The sequence below is a fragment of the Macrobrachium nipponense genome, chromosome 6 (assembly GCF_015104395.2).
Source record: "Macrobrachium nipponense isolate FS-2020 chromosome 6, ASM1510439v2, whole genome shotgun sequence".
Taxonomy (NCBI): Eukaryota; Metazoa; Arthropoda; class Malacostraca; order Decapoda; family Palaemonidae; genus Macrobrachium; species Macrobrachium nipponense.
In genome coordinates, this window is record NC_061108.1 from 119,912,494 (window position 1) to 119,936,844 (window position 24,351).

Consider the following 24,351-nt stretch of genomic DNA (forward strand, 5'->3'; position numbering starts at 1 on the left):
TCCCTAAAAGCAAAATACTGCATTGTTATTTGAACAAGCCTGTATCTGAGGGCCCCAGTCATTCACAACATGTGCATGCAAGTCGTCTTCAAACTTAAAATGAATAACATGAAGTATTTAGGAGATATGCTATAATGCCATAAAGACTGACGTACTCAGCCTTCAAGAGGCTACGGTTATTTGTCCTCCATGCAAAATCTGACGGGTGAGAAAAAAAATGCATCTAAACAAGAATGTGACACCATTCTACATCTACGTAGTGCTGAAATCGGGAGAAAACACCACGAAAAAACCCTCACCTAAAGATTTCCTCGTATAAGAATTAAAAATAAAGAATATATTATACTAACAGTATAATTTCAAACTCATCTCTCTCTATATTATAGACATACATAATACATATATATATATATATATATATATAACTATATATATAATATATATATAATATATATATACATATACATATATATACATAAATATACATATGTATATATATATATATGTATGTATCTTTATATAATGTATATAATAAACAACTTTATAATACTTCACATGTATGTCAAGTGCGCTATAAATATTCTACTGTCTACACAAGTACAGTAAACAAATTATTATTCTTATTTCATGGGTACAGTTAGACATTTCATGGTGTCTCAGTAATGCCTGGAGTTTTTATGACACTGTGAGGGATAACGGCAACATTTATATATATATATATATATATATATATATATATATATATATATATATATATATATATATATATATATATATATATATATATATATATATATATATATATATATATATATATATATATACTATATATATATATATATATATATATATATATATATATACATATATTCGTACCTGTAAATAAATGTTTGAGTAGTCTATAAATTTTTATCCCAATACAATTGTGTTATCAAGTGCTTGTGGGTGTACAGTTTTGTTTGAATATTGTTTACCTTAACAATAATAATTTAAAGCATACAGATTCAGAATTTTAAACTATGCAACTTTATGATAACGATTAATAATCCTCTTTCAATAACAGTATAAAAATAGTTTGGAGTCCTATCATTTTATCTTTAAAGGCTCATCTTTGAATATAACTCTGCAAAGATAAATGCTTTAGTTTCCTCTAATTAGTTGTAATACCTATAAATGGACTTACGTGTAATTTAACACAAATAGCTTTTTTCTAAAGAACATTAGATAATAATTCTGTATTCCTTTATTTTTCCCCAATTATGAAGAATTATGGGAAAATATGACAGACTTCATCATATCCCAAATAGATTGTCATTTAGACTGAGATATCTTTAGATCCGAGTATCATCGTTCCTCTCAGTGAACTATACGGACAGTGACCTTCAAAAGCCATGGATCTGGAGTCATAATATTAATTACAGCCAGTATTGATCGGCATTCCTTCCTAGATTAAGGTATCTTCGTCTCTCTCACTGAATGCCACAAGCAAGGACTGCTCCGAGGGACTTCTGCGGTCAAGCCTCCTCAGAAGGGAAGTGTATTCGCCCGTGTTGTTGCTGTCGTCAGCTCTCCTCTCCTTAGGATCCTCCCACCCACGCCTCGTCGGAGTGGCCTTTTCGTAACCTCTTTCGCGTTCGTGTTCTTCGTGGTCGTGTCCCAGCAACCCCATTTCCTCTCGGCCACGTGCCGACGGACTCGGTCTCTCCTTGTCCCGAGGACGCGGGTCAAATCTCTCGTGCCCCGTCCAGACGCGCTGCTCCTTTGCCTCCCCTTCCGTCCAGGAATGGCGCCAAACGGTGGGTTGGGAATGGCCAGAGGAGGAATGAGATGTCTGACTCACTTGTATCGAGTGTTTGTGGTGGTGCGCTGCGTGAGAATGAGACGTTTCGTGAGAGGCGTGAGAATGAGTCACCGCTTCGTGAGCTGTGTGGGAGTGAGACGCCATTTCATGACCAGTGTGGGCGTGGGTTGTATGGAAATGAACCGAGTGAGCTGTGTGCGACGTTTGTGGGTGGACGTGTGAATGCGCCATGGCATAACTGACGTGATGGGAATGACTGCTTGGTCTGGAGTCCTCAGCTCGAGGCTTGTGTCCGTGCCCATGTTCTGGCGTCGATCTGGGAGAATGGGAATGATAGCAGTGTTCTGAATGGCTTGGCGGGGCAAAGTGCACCGAGAGGGATGACTTGACTGGGTGGGAAGAGGTCGTGGAATGAGCAGCGTGTGTGGTGTGTCCTGAAGGAGACGAATGAATCGCTTGTGTCTGTCGCACTGTATAGCCTGAAGATGCGTGAACCGAATGGCTTTCTTGTGAATGATGAATAACTGGTGGGTGCACCGAGTGTGCATGCTCGAGCACATGCTCCACTGGAATGGCGTGCTTGGCCTGTGATGTGTGAATGTGGTGCGTGGCCTGGTGAATGGAGCAAGGGGCCTGTGGACTAGACAGTATAGGCTGATGAGCATGATGGTGTTCGTGATGAGAATGGGGAGAGTGAGACCCGTGAGAGGGACAAGAATGGTGAGAATGATGAGGCTGAGGTTGGTGGTGAGAAGAAACAGGGAAAGAATGATGTGGAGAATGTTGTAAGCATTTGTGAGGAGTTCCAGATAGGGTTTTCGGAGTTGTCTGTCCATCTTCATGCTGAGGAGGTCCCCAAGGAGCTGGAGGAGGCACCACAGCTGGTAGAATGTCTAAACCAGAATCCTGAAGAACCTCAGCCTGAAAATTCATTTCATAGCCTGAGATATTGTCTTCATTATTTCCTGCAGGTTAGTATTAATAATATTGTAAACAGAAATCGAGAATGGATATTTCCTGACAGTTCTTCAGTATGAATAAGATATTAATTTTACAGAAAACTAGAATTGGTATATTTTATCAATTATCTGTAGTATTTACAGCATGTATTGTACCTAGGGCCATGAAAGTTAGATCACTGAAAACTCAGTTCACTGTAACGTTAATCTGCCTTGACTTAAGACTACTGTACGTATGTAGTTATATAAGATGAACGGTAACTACATTAATAAGAAAGTAGACCCAAGAGATGGTGTACAGCAATACTCTCCTTTATGGAAGTAAGCTGAATACAAATGAATGAAGAAAGACATAAGCTGCTCACATGGACTATTTGTGTAATTAATACGGACCACGGTGTTCTAAGGTGGTTTGGTAATGTGGAGAGATATATCGTGTGTGATTTTATCTAAGCCAATTTACCTGGCCCAAAATAGGTGGTGGTTCATGGAAGCGAGTTTCTGCCATTCCAGTCTTCCTAGTAGGACCGTGAGGACCTGTTAAGGGTTCTTTGTACTTCCCAGTGCGCACCTGGAAATGTTTGAATATCATGAAGAATTGAAATGCCTAGTATTTTCTCGCATAATATTCTAAAGCCAGGAATTCTTTCAACACCCTGAAAGGGTTAAACATCTTGAAATATCTCAAAACTTGGAAACTCTTCATTTCTGGAAACGTTTACAATGAAATTGAATGTTCTAATAACTGGAAGCGTTTGAAAAAACTTGATACGTTTTATTATCTTAAAATTTTAATGTTTGGAAATGCTTGAATGCCTACAAAAGTTCTAGTACCTTAAATTGAAAAAAATATAAATCAATAAATCAATAAAAGATTGTCAATTTTCCTCATCAAATAGCCATTTTCACAAGAACAGATTCCCATGAGGAGGATGAAGTATTAGAGAAATAAGAAAATTCAGTTTCATAGATTTACGGGCAGAATATAGTCAGTTGCCCTGCTGTGTGAGGGGGGGGGAGCGCAAGTGGGGAGTGCAGTCGAAGAGAAAGATGTCGGGGCTGACTCACCGTCTTTTTTGATGACCACTTGTGGTCTTTGGTTTTAATCGTTAACTCTTCGTTAACTCTGCAGACCTGCTTCAGATTTAAAAGTTTAGAAGGCAATTCTTTTACTCATTATTTCTCTTTTACAAATTTCATTAAATACATTTTGCACCTGTCACATGAATCACCAAAAAAAAAAAAAAAAAAAATGAAAGTCTTTTTATCCTACGAACAGGACACACAGGACAAAGATGGAACGAACCTTACTTTAAGAGTATATAAAAGAGAAAGTTAAGAATCTAAGAAAATTTATTCCATGAGCGGGCCACAAAAAATCAATTAATTCTATTTCAAAGGAGGAGCCTTAGAGAAAAATAACATGACACCAACAACAAATATGGGACATACCTGCATCTCCAGTCGCTCCAACTCTTGCAGACTCATGTCGAACCCACCGAAGCTTTCTCTGTAACCAGACATGGTAGAGGTCTCCATGTAGCTGATTTCGCTGGCGCTTTCGGGTTCCGGTTGAATTATGCCCGATCTGAGATCGAAGATCAAGGTTCTGTTAGCAAGTCCGTTGGCACAAAAGCTCCCGTGACCATTAATGAATTTACCACTTACCTCACAAGAGTCTACTGGGAGTGATACTGGGTGAGGGAGTGGGTCCTCTTCAGTTTTACTGATCTGAGGGATTGGGTCCTTCCAATTTTACTGATCAGAAGATGATCATGTTAGTTGGAACCCATGCTTAGCAAGAGTTCAGCTTAATTTAAAAAGGCATACGGAATGAACATAAGAAACATGAAGTAAGCTCCAGTCAAAAAGATTTCTGAGGAAAAAGTAATGGCCACTACGGAAAGAGTCAATCTTTTGAAACTATTTTTATTGAGCAATATTGGAATACAGGTTCGTAAGAAAAGAGGCAAGAATTAAATTAACAGCAATGATGATTTATAATAATAATAATAACAATAAAATAATAATAATAATAATAATAATAATAATAATAATAATAATAATAATAATAATAATAAATAAATAAATAAATAAATAAAATAAATGGTTTTTTTTGCAAATTGATAGCTTATAGCCACTAAAACATATGGAGTAATAAAATCTTATGTTTGACCGCGATTCACATTGCAACTCCAAAATCATATTTCTTTTTTATCGTGTTTTCTGTTTATCTTATTCCAATGTTCTTGTTTTCCGTTCGTCAGTTCATATACATATATCACTATGCTGTTGTGAAGCAGATGGATTCTCCAATAAATCGATCACCTTCTATATTTACAGCGCTGGTTGGGGAAATTTCCAATAATTTCGGCTCTTTCAACACTTCCCAGTGTATTGGATTTTTCTTTCGAGTTGCCTGTTTTTTGCGGACTTTGGAACTTAAATCGTAAGGAGGCTTAAACAAGAATGAATGTACGAATACTTCACTAAATGAAAGATGACTGAAAGAGAGGGATGCTGGCCGCCTGCAACTAGAAATAAAGACAACATTCAACTTACATATCAACTGAAAAGCAATTTCTAGTACGAAAGGAAGTCTAAATATGATGTATCAAAAGAATACTGCATTTTCAGAACCTGTAGCTAACTTTACAGATATGATCTTCTTCGGTTTAGAGTTGAAATGAATATGAATTTATTCTCTAAAAAGATGTGTATGTCCGAATACAATATACAAAAGAATTCAGCTCGCCATTTCGGTACTAATAATAATAATAAAAAACCAAAGGACGGAACCCTCCCGCAGATAACTTGGCTGTGAACTGTCTCAGATTTCATGTGTATTTTTTTGCAATAGTTAATATCATTGTACTCATTTTTGAGCGTATATATATGTGTGTCGTTCGATTTGCTAAATGATGGAAAATAAGAGAAAATGGGGATTAAATGGCCCCTCCTAAATATATTCTTGTACCTGAAACTTTCAAGAAATGCTTATATATATATATATATATATATATATATATATATAGATATATATTATATATATTTATATTAAGTCATATCACATTTCCGTGATTCATATACAAATATCGAGCTACAATGTCCTTTAATATCTAATTCGCTCTACCTCGGAATTAATATATTTTCATATATGCTTAACCGAAGGGGAATTTTTTCTCGATAATAGATTTGCCTGGACCAGGGCGCGAACCTATGGATCCTTTCAAACCCAGGAACGTCAGTGAAGCGTTACCTACTACACCACCGCGAGAGGCTAAAAGTTCATGTCGCCTCTCACCCTCATATACCTTTCGCGCGCAGGTAATTAGTGGTTTGGAGACAACATCAACCCACCTCGACTCCGGTAGTGTTTGTAGTGCTTTTGACAGCACGTAGCCAATCTATAAGTCATATCACATTCGTGATTCATATACAAATATCGAGCTACAATGTCCTTTAATATCTAATTCGCTCTACCTCGGAATTAATATATTTTCATATATGCTTAACCGAAGGGGAATTTTTCTCGATAATAGATTTGCCTGGACCAGGGCGCGAACCTATGGATCCTTTCAAACCCAGGAACGGGTTGATGTTGTCTCCAAACCACTAATTACCTGCGCGCGAAAGGTATATGAGGGTGAGAGGCGACATGAACTTTTAGCCTCTCGCGGTGGTGTAGTAGGTAACGCTTCACTGACGTTCCTGGGTTTGAAAGGATCCATAGGTTCGCGCCCTGGTCCAGGCAAATCTATTATCGAGAAAAAATTCCCCTTCGGTTAAGCATATATGAAAATATATTAATTCCGAGGTAGAGCGAATTAGATATTAAAGGACATTGTAGCTCGATATTTGTATATGAATAACGGAAATGTGATATGACTTATAGATTGGCTACGTGCTGTCAAAAGCACTACAAACAACTACGGAGTCCGAGGTGGGTTGATGTTGTCTCCAAACACTAATTACCTGCGCACGAAAGGTATATGAGGGTGAGAGGCGACATGAACTTTTAGCCTCTCGCGGTGGTGTAGTAGGTAACGCTTCACTGACGTTCCTGGGTTTGAAAGGATCCATAGGTTCGCGCCCTGGTCCAGGCAAATCTATTATCGAGAAAAAATTCCCCTTCGGTTAAGCATATATGAAAATATATTAATTCCGAGGTAGAGCGAATTAGATATTAAAGGACATTGTAGCTCGATATTTGTATATGAATCACGGAAATGTGATATGACTTATAGATTGGCTACGTGCTGTCAAAAGCACTACAAACACTACCGGAGTCGAGGTGGGTTGATGTTGTCTCCAAACCACTAATTACCTGCGCGCGAAAGGTATATGAGGGTGAGAGGCGACATGAACGTTTAGCCTCTCGCGGTGGTGTAGTAGGTAACGCTTCACTGACGTTCCTGGGTTTGAAAGGATCCATAGGTTCGCGCCCTGGTCCAGGCAAATCTATTATCGAGAAAAAATTCCCCTTCGGTTAAGCATATATGAAAATATATTAATTCCGAGGTAGAGCGAATTAGATATTAAAGGACATTGTAGCTCGATATTTGTATATGAATCACGGAAATGTGATATGACTTATAGATTGGCTACGTGCTGTCAAAAGCACTACAAACACTACCGGAGTCGAGGTGGGTTGATGTTGTCTCCAAACCACTAATTACCTGCGCGCGAAAGGTATATGAGGGTGAGAGGCGACATGAACTTTTAGCCTCTCGCGGTGGTGTAGTAGGTAACGCTTCACTGACGTTCCTGGGTTTGAAAGGATCCATAGGTTCGCGCCCTGGTCCAGGCAAATCTATTATCGAGAAAAAATTCCCCTTCGGTTAAGCATATATGAAAATATATTAATTCCGAGGTAGAGCGAATTAGATATTAAAGGACATTGTAGCTCGATATTTATATATATATATATATATGAATAACTTGATCACGAAGTATATAAAACGTGATGCTATGTATAAATAAAGGTTTTTTGCCACGAAGGAAAAAAATGAAAAAACGAGTTGGCCGAGTACTTTCGGTCCTATTCGGACCCTTTACTGAGGCATACTGATTTTACAAAGAACACCATAGTCAAAAGAAGGCTTAATATACAAACTGACACTACCACATTAGCCATAAGGGCGATTTTCACTCTACAGAGAGGAGGAGGAGTCATAGGCTAGCCACACCTTGAAGGATACCCGCGGTAAACAAGTGATTCTTCCAGAAAAACAGTACATTTTGAAAACAACACGGGAGCATATACAATTTAATATCATGAATTTTTACACAAATTTTCCCAACAAAAATTATTATTAATGAAAAGACGAAAGAAAATATAAATATATATATATATATATATCGAGCAAAAGAAAGAGAGAGAGAGAATATCGAACCAGAGAGAGAGAGAGAGAGAGAGGGAGAGAGAGAGAGAGAGAGAGAGAGAGAATAAATAACTATATACATGTGGGACTAATTTATTAGTTGTTCATTTATTTTGAGGTCCTTCATAAACATCTTACAAATATATGGGTCCAAATGGTACATTCCCAGACTAAGTTTTAGGTTGTTTTTATTAGTGATTTGTAAAATTGCCGATTCCATTAAATTTCTTGAAACATAATCATTAGATCTAGCAATTACCGAGGTATCACCCCAATTAATACAATGAGATTTTTCACTCAGATGGATAAACAGTGCATTTGAAGTCTGGGCTGTTCTAACTGAATACATATGCTGCTTAACCCGAACACATAAATTTTTACTAGACTGACCAACGTAAAACGATGGGCAATCCTTACAAGGAATTTTGTAAATGATGTTGTTATTTGTTATTAATTCTCTCTCTCTCTCTCTCTCTCTCTCTCTCTCTCTCTCTGGTTCGATATTCTCTCTCCCTCTTTCTTTTGCTCGATATATATATATATATATATATATATATATATATATATATATATATATTTATATATATATATATATATATATATATATATATATATATTTTCTCTCGTCTTTTCATTAATAATAATTTTTGTTGGGAAAATTTGTGTAAAAATTCATGATATTAAATTGTATATGCTCCCGTGTTGTTTTCAAAATGTACTGTTTTTCTGGAAGAATCACTTGTTTACCGCGGGTATCCTTCAAGGTGTGGCTAGCCTATGACTCCTCCTCCTCTCTGTAGAGTGAAAATCGCCCTTATGGCTAATCTGGTAGTGTCAGTTTGTATATTAAGCCTTCTTTTGACTATGGTGTTCTTTGTAAAATCAGTATGCCTCAGTAAAGGGTCCGAATAGGACCGAAAGCACTCGGCCAACTCGTTTTTTCATTTTTTTCCTTCGTGGCAAAAAAACCTTTACATATATATATATATATATATATATATATATATATATATAATATATATATATATATATATATATATATATCGAGCTACAATGTCCTTTAATATCTAATTCGCTCTACCTCGGAATTAATATATTTTCATATATGCTTAACCGAAGGGGAATTTTTTCTCGATAATAGATTTGCCTGGACCAGGGCGCGAACCTATGGATCCTTTCAAACCCAGGAACGTCAGTGAAGCTTTACCTACTGTAGTAGGTAAAGCTTCACTGACGTTCCTGGGTTTGAAAGGATCCATAGGTTCGCGCCCTGGTCCAGGCAAATCTATTATCGAGAAAAAATTCCCCTTCGGTTAAGCATATATGAAAATATATTAATTCCGAGGTAGAGCGAATTAGATATTAAAGGACATTGTAGCTCGATATATGTATACGAATCACGGAAATGTGATATGACTTATATATATATATATATATATATATAATATATATATATAGATATATATATATATATATATATATATATAAAAGTTTTTTGCCACGAAGGAAAAAATGAAAAAGCGAGATAGCCGAGTACTTTCGGACCGAAAGTACTCGGCTATCTCGCTTTTTCATTTTTTCCTTCGTGGCAAAAACCTTTATTTATACATAGCATCACGTTTTATATACTTCGTGATCAAGTTATTCATATATATATATATATATATATATATATATATATATATATATATATATATATATATATATATATTAGCATTACTGCTGTAAGGATATTTTAGCTGAGGAAAGAATCATCAATAGGCTGTATAAAGATCTATAAAAAATAAATACATTGCAATAAATGAATGCAGGATCTAAAATCTTGCTATAAAAAATCTAAAATATAACAGATAAGTACTGACCTTAATGTTACAAGTGAGGCTACTTCACATGACACTAAATGTAACTAAATGTCTATTTCTCCGTCAACAATGAATAACTTATTTGTACGTCAATCATGAAAATGTGCTCGATATTACGCCTAAATTGTGATTAAGAAAAAAACTAAATCTGTAAGTGCTTTTTTCTTTTGGGGGGTGGGGGTGATGATACAGTTTCTCTAGTTACTCGTCTACGTATCTTTTCGTGGCAAAGAGGAATGTGATAATACTACACCGTACTCAAGTGTTTACTAAAAATGTCTAAAATAAGACCTAGATGATCTGAATGCCAAAGGCTGAGATAGAAGAAAGTGAAACGTCGATGTAAAGGAGACCCTCTGACAGAAAAGTAGGGTATTGACCCGGTATATTGTATCCACCTCCTCCGTGGTGCTATAGTAGATTCACAGCAACCGTGCATCTCATATCTAGGCCAATCCTTACGACGCTCCTGATTGGCTGTTGATAAGCCAATCACAGGGCTAGAAACTCTCAATCTCTCTCGAGAGTTCACATAGGGAGGATGTATGTTCCACCTCTCCTGGGGGTCCTTTTGAAAGATGTATCTCTCAGGGGAGATGGAACATACATCCTGCCTATGTGAACTCTCTATAGAGACTGAGAGCTTCCAGCCCTGAGACTGGCTTATCAACAGCCAATCAGAAGCATTGTAAGGGACTGGCCTAGACATCAGATGCACGGTTGCCGTGAATCTACTACAGTACTATATATGGCGCAAGCGCAATGGGACGCCGTGTTTGGTACTAGCCCCTCGGGGATCAGAGTATTATACACACCCATTTCTGTACTGTGTGGTCTACAAATTATAGTAATAAACGATACCCTTGAACCTGAAAGCGCTAGTAATACTAAACACGGCGCCCCATTGAGTTTACCCTGGAACTTGACAAAGGTGAATAGATACAGGGTTAATACCGAGAAGTAGAACGTCCACTATTAAAGAAAACGCATTTTCCATTGAAGATTACGAGCTGCCCCATAGAGCAAGGGCCCTTGCCAGTACAAGGCTGGCTTAATCTGAAACGAACGATTCATGAGAGAGAGAGAGAGAGAGAGAGAGAGAGAGAGAGAGAGAGAGAGATATATAGTTTCGCCATAGAAAGACAGCTCGACAGTTTTGGCATTCTACACATACATATAATTAACTAATAAGTTTTGGTAATCTATGCTCTCAGTATGTACAGTAATAGACCTCTTAAGTGGGTAATGTCTATTCAAATGCAGAAACTATGAAATAAATAAAATTTAGTGAAAGAAGAGATAGATTAACTGGAAGTAATGAGAGAGAGGGAGCAAACTGGTATCAAACTGCCCTGAGGTCGTCAGCAACTTACTTAAAGATGAATGGCGGGCGGCGTGGAAAGCCAGGTGGTAACAGACGTCTTACAGGAATCGTAATTAAATCACTGTTAATATATTTTTCATTACGTAGGTGTTTTATTCATTTATTGCTAATATAGCATACAGTTAGGAGACATACAAACTAAAATTAAGTTTCTATATCAAAGTTGTTGAAACAAGTTTCGCTCTTACAAGCACACACAAACACACAAGTCTCCGTAATATAGTACTTATTTTCTATATTTTGGCGTTTTTATGGGCTCCTTTTATTATGTATGTATGTATATACATATATATATATATATATATATATATATATATATATATATATATCTATATATATATATATATATATATATATATATATATATACTCAGAAGCGGTATAGAAGAAAAATCTTAGTCAGGGAGATGAAAAGGCTTAATATAAAACCAGGGTTAAGTCATTATGGCCACTGTCAAATAACGCCTATCATTTCCTCCACATACTAACTGCTATTCACATTGCTCTTATCAAACTTTCCGTTCTCTGTCTTATTCACACACAGACATTATCTATCTATCTATCTACCTACCTATCCATCTGTCTGTCGACATTGTCGGTTTTCAGAGGTGATCTGTGTTAGAATTATTAATATATATATATTAATATATATATATTAATTATATATATATCTATATATTATATATACTATCACAGATCACTTCTGAAAACTGACAATGTCGACAGACATCATAACTTCTAAATTACACAAATACCCTCAACAGCTTCTCTTCATCTCATGCTAACTACAATAATCACAACTCAATTTTAATCATATCCCTTGCTTTAATAAAAAAAACAATTAACAGGAAAATAAAGAAAGATGATTCAGTCTCACCTGGGTCTGTCCCTCTTCGTGGTCGATGGGTGGCTCTGAGTCGAGAACTCGTCGTCAGGGATCAGAGGTACCGAGAGCTCCCTCAGGGCAGGGTCCTCGCCCCCGACCATCTGACCTCCGGTCATCGGTGGCAGTCGAGCTGGCTCAACCTCAATGTGGGCCACCTGAGGTGTTCGTTCCTGGGTCTGGGGAAAAAAGGTCAACCTTTTTCACAGGCAGAGATGAACTTATGCTATGGACAGACTTCTGTGATAGGAATGAAGGTGCCAAGTAACGTTTCAGGTTCTTGTTAAGTGTTCAGTCAAATTCCATTTGTTGCATCTAAAGTGAAAATAATAAGCTGCCTGTATATTATTCTGTGTTATTTTTTATTCAAGTTATATGACAAAAAAAAAAACAATTTTCCCTGATGGAGGGGCTGAGAGGTGTTCTGAGGTAATCATTATAGTTGCTAATGCTGAGTCTGTGGCGAGTTCTGGAGGAGAAACTTCCTTAACATCAGCTGCTCCGTTCATCTCAACAAAAGGGGTTTCAGCATTGAACCTCCTTACACACACACACACACACACACACACACATATACTAAGCCACTCACCTCAATCTTGCAAACACTTGCACTTCCTGGACTTGAAATTAATTTGATGTAGGAGAGAGAGAGAGAGAGAGAGAGAGAGAGAGAATATTACCTCAACGTGTCCATGTTTGCTCTTGCGGAACCTGAAGGTCTTCCTGGACTGGGCCATCTGGCGCTGAAGGCGGTGACGCCCTCGCACGCTCTCCTGACTGCTGTTCAACCCGCCCTCGGGAGTCCCATTGCCGTTCCCTGTTCCTCCCTCCCCTGGGCTGGTAGGTGTCGATATGCTGCTGTCCTCGCCACCTAGCAAAGAGTAAACATCGCGAAACGGGAAAATAATTTCTCAGGTGATGCAGTGCATTTTCTTTATCTTGATCCCGCGGATGGGCTAGGCACGTCATGACAGATTGTGCTGACAAGTTCTGTAAAGGCAATATAACTTCAAAACATTTTAACAAGGTGTATGCTGCTGTTGTTCTGTTGCTAAGGATCAGTACAACTTCTTGCAACAGCAGTACGAAGTGTTAGATAGGCACTCTTGAGAAACTATCGTGACTTGTTTTTACGCCATTCTTTCCCATACATAAGGATAACCATTCATGTCCTCTCACAGAAAAGGAAAAATCTCAAGAAGTGAGGAGAATGAGTATACTTCAGCAGCAAATGAAAATACACCAGTTGACAGTCCAACAATGATGGTAAATATACACAGAGAAGAAAAAGAGCTTGTATATTATTTATTGAACAACATAATTTCCTGAATGCAATATATTGAAAAATTGCACTAACGACTCGAAGCTTTATCTCTAAGAAGTTTCACGAATTTGTCAATCATCTACATAGATAAAATACCGTCTCAGATCCACAAAAGGCTAAAGTGAAACTGTAACTGATTTTATCTTGACTTGCACCTTTCTCTGCTTACCCTCTAAAATCCCAAAACATATGGCTCCTTAATGGAACATACTAAAAGTTCAGTGATTCTGGAGGAAGGAGTAAACTTGCCATTTTATATTCAACATTCTTAGTTTGAAGCATATCCCATGTGGTCTTGTCGTTTGAGCGAATTATTTTCTGAATTGAAACAGCAGACAAATAACACATTTGAGGAAAAAGATAACATTAAAATGGAAAACGTCTTTACAGGCATACTGACTATACCAACGTTACTCCACGTAAAACAAACCCAGTCACGTCAACCCGATAGATCTTGAAAGAGCCACAGGTACCTGCAGGCGTCTTAGTGAAAACCACCACAAAGGCAGGATCCTGGAATGACCTTGTGCCTCTTAGCCAAAGCAAAGAACTCGACTGTTGACTTGCAGAGACTCAGACCTTGTCCCTCCTTGGTTTTCCAGATAAAGTTAAGTATATCTTAGTTTTACCAGACTACTGAGCTGATTAATAGCTCTCCTAGGGCTGGCCCGAAGGATTAGATATTTTTTACGTAGCTAGGAACCAATTGGTTACCTAGCAACGGGACCTACAGCTTATTGTGGGATCCGAACCACATTATTTCGAGAAATGAATTTCTATCACCAGAAATGAATTCCTCTGGTTCCACGTTGGCCGAGCCGAGAATCGAACTTTAGAGCACCGGATTGGTACCCAAGCGGGGACTGGTTTTCCAGATAAACTATGGCGGTACCCTTATATATAAACCGGACAAGGCTCACAAATGCTTGGTGGCCTGAGAAGACCCCATTAGTTCCAATTAGCTTTTGCACCAACAACTCTCTTCAGTTTAACATTCCCCTTGTTTTAGATACTCAATAGTGGGCAACACAGTCCTTGTTTGAGGTGACATTCACCAGAACAAAAGGCCTACATTTTCCTCCTCCTAGGCTTAATTTAACTTCCAGAATCCAAAATCACCCTTATGATTGAGACTGATTGCGTATATTAACCCTGAGTTTGGTTGTACGATGAGCAGTCCTGTTTTGCTAGAGAAATTTGCATAAGATGGAAGTATACTTGAGAACTTTTCAACCTCTCCAACGCCATCTGACGGGAGCTAATGAATCATTAGCTCGTGTCATTAGTAATGATAAATAAAATAATGCCAACCCTCAACTCCTTTCCTCCAAATATGCATGAGAATCTCAAAACCCAAGGCCCTCAAACACCAAATATGCTGTACCACTATCAGATCAATGCCTTCCAGAGAAAGCTGGATTGGCATAATTCCTACTGTAATCTATTTAAAATGAGGTTTGGCACTTTTTTTTTTACTGTGTGAGATGACAACTATCCCACTGATTTCCATTTGCAAGAGGCACAGATAAAAAAATTATCCTTAGATGGTTGAAAGGCAGAAATAACAAATCAGAAAACTTGAATGGCTAATCTATTATTGGTGACTAATACTGAAAGCTTTCAAATGAAGAACCTGCTAGCAATCACCAAAATGAATTTGTCTAATATTTCGTCTCGAATGCTGAAATCAGAAACATTATGGTTATGTCAGAAGGATAAAACACGTAAGTATTATCAAGTGAACACTTTTTTTAATGTTGCCTACTTTCTTCAGCAACTGTCAGTTTTAAAAAAAACCTAAGCCCAAGAATAAAATTAAGCAATATAGCAACAGTTGATTATTAAAAAGCAGACACTTTTACAGGAAAGAATTAAACAGGATTTAAAACTGAGTATATCATATACCTTCAGAACAACTACACAACATAGCATCATTAAAAGCATAAAGGTTTAGGTTTAAAGTAGCCAAAGTTACAGTAGCATTTTAGAGAATCCAAGTTAGGTGGTGGGTTAAAGCTTGCTCCTAAGGAAAGCAAAACAAATTGACAGACTTAGGCATGAAGAAACGAGAGATGTTATATCAAAAGAAAGTTAACGTTAATTTCATTAAATTAGTAGTTTTCTTATATAACTACAGAAATATACTGAAGTACCACTATTAAGTATTTCAACACATGTAAAAAACAAAACCTAAACCGTAAATCAATAACTGATAAAATAATATTTAGAGAAAGATTAATTGTTAGGAGTAACAGAAAAATGTGAGCAGGGATGAATATATTCTTGTTAGACCTTCACTAAACTCAAACACTACAAATATTTTCAAGAGGATTTACATTCTTGTTCCTTGACCTACAGTTCTACCTTTTGATGGAAGCACCAGAAACTAAGTATGGCATCTTGTAAGGCCAGTCCACATAGTCTTACATGGAAATTTCCTGGTATTCATTTTAGAGAAAGTTACTTCTGCACAAGGTACATTATGATTTCTTCTAGCTCGGCCAAATTGATGTTGCATAAGGGAGCGTAAACATGCCATAAAGACACATCAGCAACTTATTGCACACACATCACAAACACTTGCACACATATCACAAACACTTATCAATAGTTCTTTACAGAGCTAGATTTACAGCCATCGACTTCCTTCAAACTGTTTATGATTATGCGTGTGATAGGTTGCCAAATTGTATTTACGACATTTTACTGTAGTGTGGATAAACCCAAGATGAATTCTAATTGCAGCTGCTTGTAACAGCACATTCAGAAGAAGAATTCAAAAGTCTTTTGAACATGAAAAATGTACAAGCATACAAATTAGGCTGTTTCAAGTCTGAATTTTCAGTTTTATAACTGATAAATTACTCATCGTTGTTAATTTCTAATTATACAAAGGGTATTTTTAAATGAATGATAAAATGCCAACATTTCCTAGTGTTTTGACTCCACTGCTCACTTACAGGAACAGGGAGGCAAGTAGCCAAAATCACTCAGTAAGACATAAACACAAATTGAGACAGAAATTCATATGAATAAGAAATATTCAAATACAGTATTTTTTTTTCAAATGAGCCATTCCTGAGCCTGACTTTTAAACTGACATTCAAACTTCAACAATTCGAAAGAGGAAGGATATAGCTAGGAAAAAACGTTCCCATAGCTTGTTATACTTCAGATAACTGCATGGCCAATAGCTGTTAAGGTGTTTCTCAATAGCAACATTGCTATAACTGATTTTTAAAATGATGTCCCATAGTGTTAATTGTTAATAACAGAAGGGAGAATCGACAAATATTTACTTATAGATCCCTTAATGTAATCATCTGAATAAGCCATTCTTCTCTGTTCGGTAGGATTGGGCTGACTGGCATATATATGCTGTCCTTGCCTCTGTAGGATAGTCTTTGGAGGTACTCCTCACCACCTGCCTAAATAATAAAAATGCAGTATACCACCGACTGTATGTCTTGAGACTCCAACAGTAAGCTACGTGGACTGAGAAATTCTTATTATAGTAATAGACAAATAAAAAGCTGATTTGAACAAGTTTTGAAGATGATGCATGTCAAAATGGTGCCATATAGCATCACAATGACAAAATTTCATATTTTAGTTTTCATTAAAACAGTTAATAAGATAGTTTCTTCTATATCTGGTTAATAAAGTTCCTTTACAAACCAACAAATAATATTAAACTATATTTTTAACAAGCACAGTTCAGTCAAGTATCCTGAACCTCAAAGTGTGAAATGGTCTAAATTTTATTAACAGATTTAACTCCTAATTAACAATTATATACTCTAATTAGTACTGTATCTACTGCCACCCAGACTACTACATAATTTCAAGAACTAAATAACTAGCATATTACTAGTGCAGTGAGTTGAATTCTCTACGACAGAATAAAGACAAAAATACCCTTACCTAATCAAACTAGTAAAGTATAATAACTCTAGGCTAAGACATCAGCCACTAAGATGAATACATTAGTAATCTACCTGAATGTAAAGTATCTTAAAAAGATATCAGCTTACCTTGTAAAACAGGAACACTGCTTGCCTGTAGGTTAGGTTTAGATCCTCTTTTCCTCAGAAATAGTGTCTTGCGGTAGAGACGGGGCTCAGAGGAGGAGTCGTGCGGGGAGGTCCGCAAGGAGTCTAGAGTTCAGGCAAGTTACACACACGAGAGAAGGGAAGGGCAGCCAATCACGAGGAATGGCAGCCAACCATGTCACCAACACCGTTCCAGACAACGCACGAGGGGGAGGGAATATACCCAACATCCATTGGGCAAATGAGGTCACCGCAACACCAGCAGATGGTGAAGGTGATGATGGTTGTGGATGGTGGAGGGTGAGGAAGAGGTATACAATCAGGGAAACAACATTAAACTGCAAGCAACGATAATTGTGTCATATACTTTACTGATCTCTCCCTTGTGAAACAGCAAATCAGAACTGCTGCTCCCAGCCAATGTAGCTCACGGAATTACTGTATCAATTGAGCTGACTGAAAAAAAAAGTTGTTTCTAAATAGATATTGGTTAGTTCTTGATAACTATACTATTAAAAACATTTAAGGCAAAACTATTTCCTTTCAAGGGCAAATATGAGCAATCATGGAATGACAAGCTTACTTTAGAGATGGTAGCCAAGATTTTTATTTATATTATCCATTGACAAACAACCCTGAGTATGAAGTTAGCAACATAAAGTAAGTCCTAGCAAGTCAACTCCAATCCGCCAGTCTTAAAATCAATGCCCAAGTTCATATGTACTGCTTTGGTGACAAGTAATGAACCAAGTGCAGTCAAAGCAGGTAAAATTATGTAAAAGTTCTATACAATCAGCTCTAGAATGATCTAGTAACCCAAAGAGTCCATTGGATCAGGGAGTGGTGATAAGTTTTCTACATTACAATAGCAATGGCAAACAAGCTATCACATCACACCGATCTTCAAAGTGTTATTTACACCTCTCTGAAAAACCAAATCCCGCCAAGGATACAAATAAACAGGTACCTGTGCATCACATCATTTTGTGAATGAATTCAGTACACGAAGATTAGTTTTCTTTTCAGATTATTCTCTATTTGTGGACAGTATAAGCAATACTTGTGCGTAAGGTCTATTGCAGTGTTGTGGTGACCACGCAAGTGACAAGAACATTATACAGCTATCACCTAATTCAAAGCAACAAAGTTATATAGTAGGAGAAATTAAGTATTTTGTCTCCATTATAGGACGCAAAAGCAATAGAAAGAAAGATAACCACTTCTGAAGACTGTAGGAATGCAGAAGGCATTTAGTTCCAGCAATCCCAATTCTATTCTGGTTTTCACTCCTATAACTAGTTGAACACTTACTTGAAAGAGCAAAATTATCAAAGAAAATTACAAGATCTCAAATATTTTTCAGTTCATTACTTCTATTGGAACAATGTTAAAGAAGTGTTAGTTATCTGAACGAATGAAGGCAACTAAGTGTGTCTGAATTAGCCATAATGTAAAAATTACTTTATGGTTACTGTTTATATAATAATCAAGACAGTAAGAATGACCTGCGTTTGAAAGATGGTCTTTCAAAGGGTTATTTACACCTCTCTGAAAAACCAAATCCCGCCAAGGATACAAATAAACAGGTACCTGTGCATCACATCATTTTGTGAATGAATTCAGTACACGAAGATTAGTTTTCTTTTCAGATTATTCTCTATTTGTGGACAGTATAAGCAATACTTGTGCGTAAGGTCTATTGCAGTGTTGTGGTGACCACGCAAGTGACAAGAACATTATACAGCTATCACCTAATTCAAAGCAACAAAGTTATATAGTAGGAGAAATTAAGTATTTTGTCTCCATTATAGGACGCAAAAGCAATAGAAAGAAAGATAACCACTTCTGAAGACTGTAGGAATGCAGAAGGCATTTAGTTCCAGCAATCCCAATTCTATTCTGGTTTTCACTCCTATAACTAGTTGAACACTTACTTGAAAGAGCAAAATTATCAAAGAAAATTACAAGATCTCAAATATTTTTCAGTTCATTACTTCTATTGGAACAATGTTAAAGAAGTGTTAGTTATCTGAACGAATGAAGGCAACTAAGTGTGTCTGAATTAGCCATAATGTAAAAATTACTTTATGGTTACTGTTTATATAATAATCAAGACAGTAAGAATGACCTGCGTTTGAAAGATGGTCTTTCTACTTGTATACAAAGAAACCTTATGAAAAATTTAGCTTTAAATATTAAATATGAAATCTGACTAGCTGGCAACAGAATCCAAAATTAGTGAGAGAAAAATTAGTTTCTTAGTCGGCATAACTGCAATCTTGAACAACCAAAGGAATTATAAGATATATAAACCTTGATAAGAAAAGAAATGAACAACATCCTGTCCTGTATAACTTCACCATTACTTCCCAAAATACACCTGACATGGCAAGATAAGGAGGAGATCATAATTCTAAAATGGCCCTATTTTCTGAAAATCTGTGGTTTTGTGAAAAAATTTTCATTAGTATACTGGTGGAAGAAGATATTAAAGGGAAAATTTGTGTTATACTTGGACAATACAGATTATACAGAAGAGGAAGCTCAAAATAGTATGAGAATAACAAGATTAACTAGAGATATATCTCATTATATAGTAGTCGAAATTAAAATAAATAACGGAACCAAAAATGAATTGTCTTATTGAACATAAGTTTCATTGAGCCAAATGAGGTCAGTGCACAAGATGATTATTTAGGGTGACAGTGAGTGTAGGACAAGAAGGGTCATGCCATACCTTTGATTGCACTGTCTTTTAAAGGTTAGTTGGGGGTCAAATATACAGTATGTACAGTTAATGTGTGTATGGGTGGTAGGGTAGTCAAATGTGGGGTTGATAGTAGGGTAGTCAAATGTGAGGTTGATGGTAAGGTATAAATCAAATGTGAGGTTCATGGTAGGGTGGTTAAATGTGGGGTTGGCAGTAGGGTAGTCAAATGTGGGGTTAATGGTAGGTTAGTCAAATGTGGAGTTGATGGTAGGGTAGTCATATGAAGGGTTGACAGTAGGGTAGTCAAATGTGGGGTTGATGGTAAGGTATAAATCAAATGTGAGGTTGATGATAGGGTAGTTAAATGTAGGGTTGACAGTAGAGTAGTCAAATGTGGGGTTAATGGTAGGGTAGTCAAATTTGGTGTAAATGGTAGGGTAGTCAAATGTGAGGCTGATGGTATGGTAGTCAAATGTGAGGTTAATGGTAGGGCATTCAAATGTGGTGTAGATGTAGGACAAGGTGGTAGGAATAAGGTTACAAGAGGAAGAATGTTGAGAAAAGCAAGGAAGAGAATGAGTGCCAACAAAATGTTTCGGGATATGAGAACAACGACTTAAAAAAAAGTGTTTTAAAAAGGTGTAATACAAAACGAGTTAAGGACAAAATAGATATAACATAAATAAAAAGTACAGCTCACGTAAATATGTTAAATGAGAATATAGCATTGCATTTATAAGGCACTTCAACGGGTGTTGGATTACCGACGTTTGGAGGAAGCCTAGATGACTATTGAGAGTAATTTGTATTAACGTACATCCGATAGCGATTTCAGAAGAGATTCTTGATGGTGTAATAAAAATGGCAAAAGGTAGAAGAATGGAAAGCCCAAAGGAGTATCTGGGATTACATATTATGTAAAGTTGTATCAATGTGGTGAAGCGCTATTCAGCTCACTGAAAATTAAAGCTACTGTGGAGATATGAGAAGAATCGTACTGTTTTCATTTAAGAGGCCGGAGGGACGGGAAGCTTAATTTTTTAATCTATCACAGGTCTTGAGGAATACAGATAAAAGTGAAAGAAAACAGGTCAACCTACAACGTGTGAAATACTGACGCTTCATTGCCCTTTGAATTCTATGTGACTGCATATTTTCAATACCAGTGACTTTACATATTTTCATTCCCAATACATTTTCAAAGTACTATTGTTCTCACACACATTTACGTTGCTGTAATCCCATAATTACTACTTAGAGGGACATGAAATGGGTTCAAAAATCTTTGACAAACTTCAACACCTGAAGGATAAGGGCAAGTGAAAACTAGCACCTAACTAGAAGATATGATATTCTGTTATTTAATTTTTCTAGTAAAGATTAGGGATGGTTAATTTACATATGTACGCTGAACGTTAATTTTTTTATGCTTGAGGGCCGATAGGAGTCTCGTTTGAGGAAAACCGAGAGGACAATTATTAGAAATACCTGGGGGATAATATGATACAAGTCTATGTTTGAAATATACAGTCTATCTGGTATACACCAAGAGTTAAAAAACCTAATCTCTTTAGGCATTTACAAAATTTCCACTATTTATAAATCCTACCTTATTATCTAAAGGAGACTGATATCACAACGAATAATAGTGTTCAGTAGGCAACAGTCTTTAGTACATATGCCTTTATAGCAAGTCGGTTCAGAAATAAGTCCAAAAAGGAGCAGAACCGGTAACTGACTTGTCTTAGCATAAGGCCCATGGAAGAAGAGCAGTGTGAGTTAATAAGCCTGATCACCATGCCTAAATCAGAAGCGACGGAGAACTATAAAACGGTTGTCAATGAAAAGAGATCTCTATATACACATCATGTACAGTTTCAGTCATCAGCTCAGGATTTTATTTACACAAGGCTTTGGAATTTATCAAGTACGAATATTTAGTGAAGCCACAGGAGATTTACAAGTATTTCTCAGATCTAAGAAAGGAATTTAAATCGTGATTAAAGGACTTGATTAAATCAGGTCAAAGAAGTTTAGAAAAGTCAAGGAATCTGTCAGAACTCGCTTTATAAAGCTCAATGATCTGTGATGTGTGACAGCTGCCAGAGGGGACTGAAAACAAGATCTTTTAATGTTAATTATTGAATTAATAATATCTGTACAATAAAAAAACAAATTATATATCATGATCAGATCAAATAATGCAGAACAAGAATCTTCAGTTATTTCAAATATATGCAAATTTATTCTTTTTCAACAGTCAATTTTTTTTAAAGTGAAAGCTATTAACAGAGATATTTCAGCATAGCTTAAATAAAACTTCCTGATAACACGTTCTTCAAGTTAGTAATAACATACCTGACAACAAAAGAGAAAATCCATCCATATAGAAAAAAAACAAGTTTCATTCGGTTTAAGAAAACTGCATAAATCAAACTGTTAATATAACTATACAAATCCACTAAAACACACTGAGAATGATGAAAACAACTAAAAACGGGGTTGGGGTTTGGAGGGGGGGGGGGGACATTACATATTGCTTTAAAAAGACGAATATCCTTCGTTTTAATTAAATTGGATGATGTGGTAATTAATTCGTTGACATAATGAAATCATATTTCTGACAAAATCACTGGTTTAGTAAACTTCCTTCCAACCTTCGTCAACTCTACACTGGCAGAGGAACAGAACGAGGCTCTACTGTTTATCCAAGCCACTGCTTCAGTACTTATTTCTTAAAGCTACTCTGAAGACGTGAGAGAAAGGCTGAAGCCTCTTTGATATAAACCATCACAATGATGGATGATAGAATACCACGTAAATATAAAGACAATTACTAAACTACATCTTCATTGCTACATTACTAACGAAGCTTATAGGACATTTAACACATTGACAGCCAACAGTTCTAGCTGATGGATGTTTATAAGCATGCAATGCAATCTCTCTTTAATTTCTCTTTTGATGAATTAAAAATAACATTGATTTCTTCGTCATTAATACCAGGGTAGCAAAGAGAAGTGAATTTAGAGTTGCATTAAAAATTGATTAGGTTCTTCAGCTTACATTTATTTATCTTAGACTCTCTCTTACTCAAACCATACACAAGACTTAACTGTACAATGTAAGATTATTTCTGAAAACTTTCTCATTCTCTTCATTGGAATAATGCTCTTCTCGACTTAGTTTATCTCTGATGTTGGTATAGCATAAAAATAAATCCTGTCCCATCAAAGCTTGAACTGTATTCAAACATACAGGCTGGTCAACCATTTTCCCAAAATCATTTACTCTTTCCTATCCATCAAATGGATCCTAAAGCTAAGGCACATAATTACATTTGTACTATTTGCCATCCATACAGAGGTACTACAGTTTTGTCATTTCCCTTTGACATCTTATTTGATCACGAAAATCGTATGACCGTCCTAACCTGTTACAACCTCTGTGGAATTCCAGTTATTTGGTAGACGCACAAAACAAAAGGTGATCTTGAAAAATGTCAGCTTCATTAAAAAATAATGAATGAAAATAAAGGGCCGATCAATATCAATGTCACCCTACGTACCTTGTAAGTAAAGTTTGCTCCCTTCTTGTTCATGAATTCAAGATAATGTTATCAAGGGAAATAAATCTCTGCGTTCAGATACTTCTAAGTCGAAAGTCTATTCAAGGATCAAATTTTGCTGTTTAAGGCGTTAAATTTTCTTCATCAATCTTAGACGAAGCTTTATACTCTGTCCTTTTTAGAAAATTAACCCCCCAAAAATACAAATTCTTAGTAATCCACCTCCTTCTTGCATCTATAAGCTCACCCAATAACACTGGCCTGCGTACTTTGTTTCTAGCAGATGCTGGATCTTATGTTAATAACTAGAAAATTGACTACAACACTAAAGCTGGACCTGATAAAAAGGCATTGAGCCTTGCAAGAGGCTGATTTAAGCATTCCTACAGCACTTACATTTCTGATCTGAGTTTCAAAACAATTTA

General features: G+C 36.5%; 1 protein-coding gene across 1 annotated transcript in view; it reads right to left on the reverse strand.

Moving 5' to 3' along the window:
- Positions 1-839: 839 nt before the first annotated feature.
- The window catches only part of LOC135216070 (protein unc-80 homolog), a 185,941-nt gene continuing 162,429 nt past the window's right edge, over positions 840-24,351 (reverse strand). The window contains exons 72-78 of the mRNA XM_064251065.1: positions 17,631-17,753; positions 12,953-13,143; positions 12,267-12,451; positions 11,380-11,427; positions 4,213-4,348; positions 3,224-3,331; positions 840-2,722 (exon numbers count right to left, since the gene is read on the reverse strand). Coding sequence (XP_064107135.1) covers positions 1,445-2,722; positions 3,224-3,331; positions 4,213-4,348; positions 11,380-11,427; positions 12,267-12,451; positions 12,953-13,143; positions 17,631-17,753 — 2,069 coding nt within the window. The 3' untranslated portion in view covers positions 840-1,444. The remainder of the gene's footprint in view (positions 2,723-3,223; positions 3,332-4,212; positions 4,349-11,379; positions 11,428-12,266; positions 12,452-12,952; positions 13,144-17,630; positions 17,754-24,351) is intronic.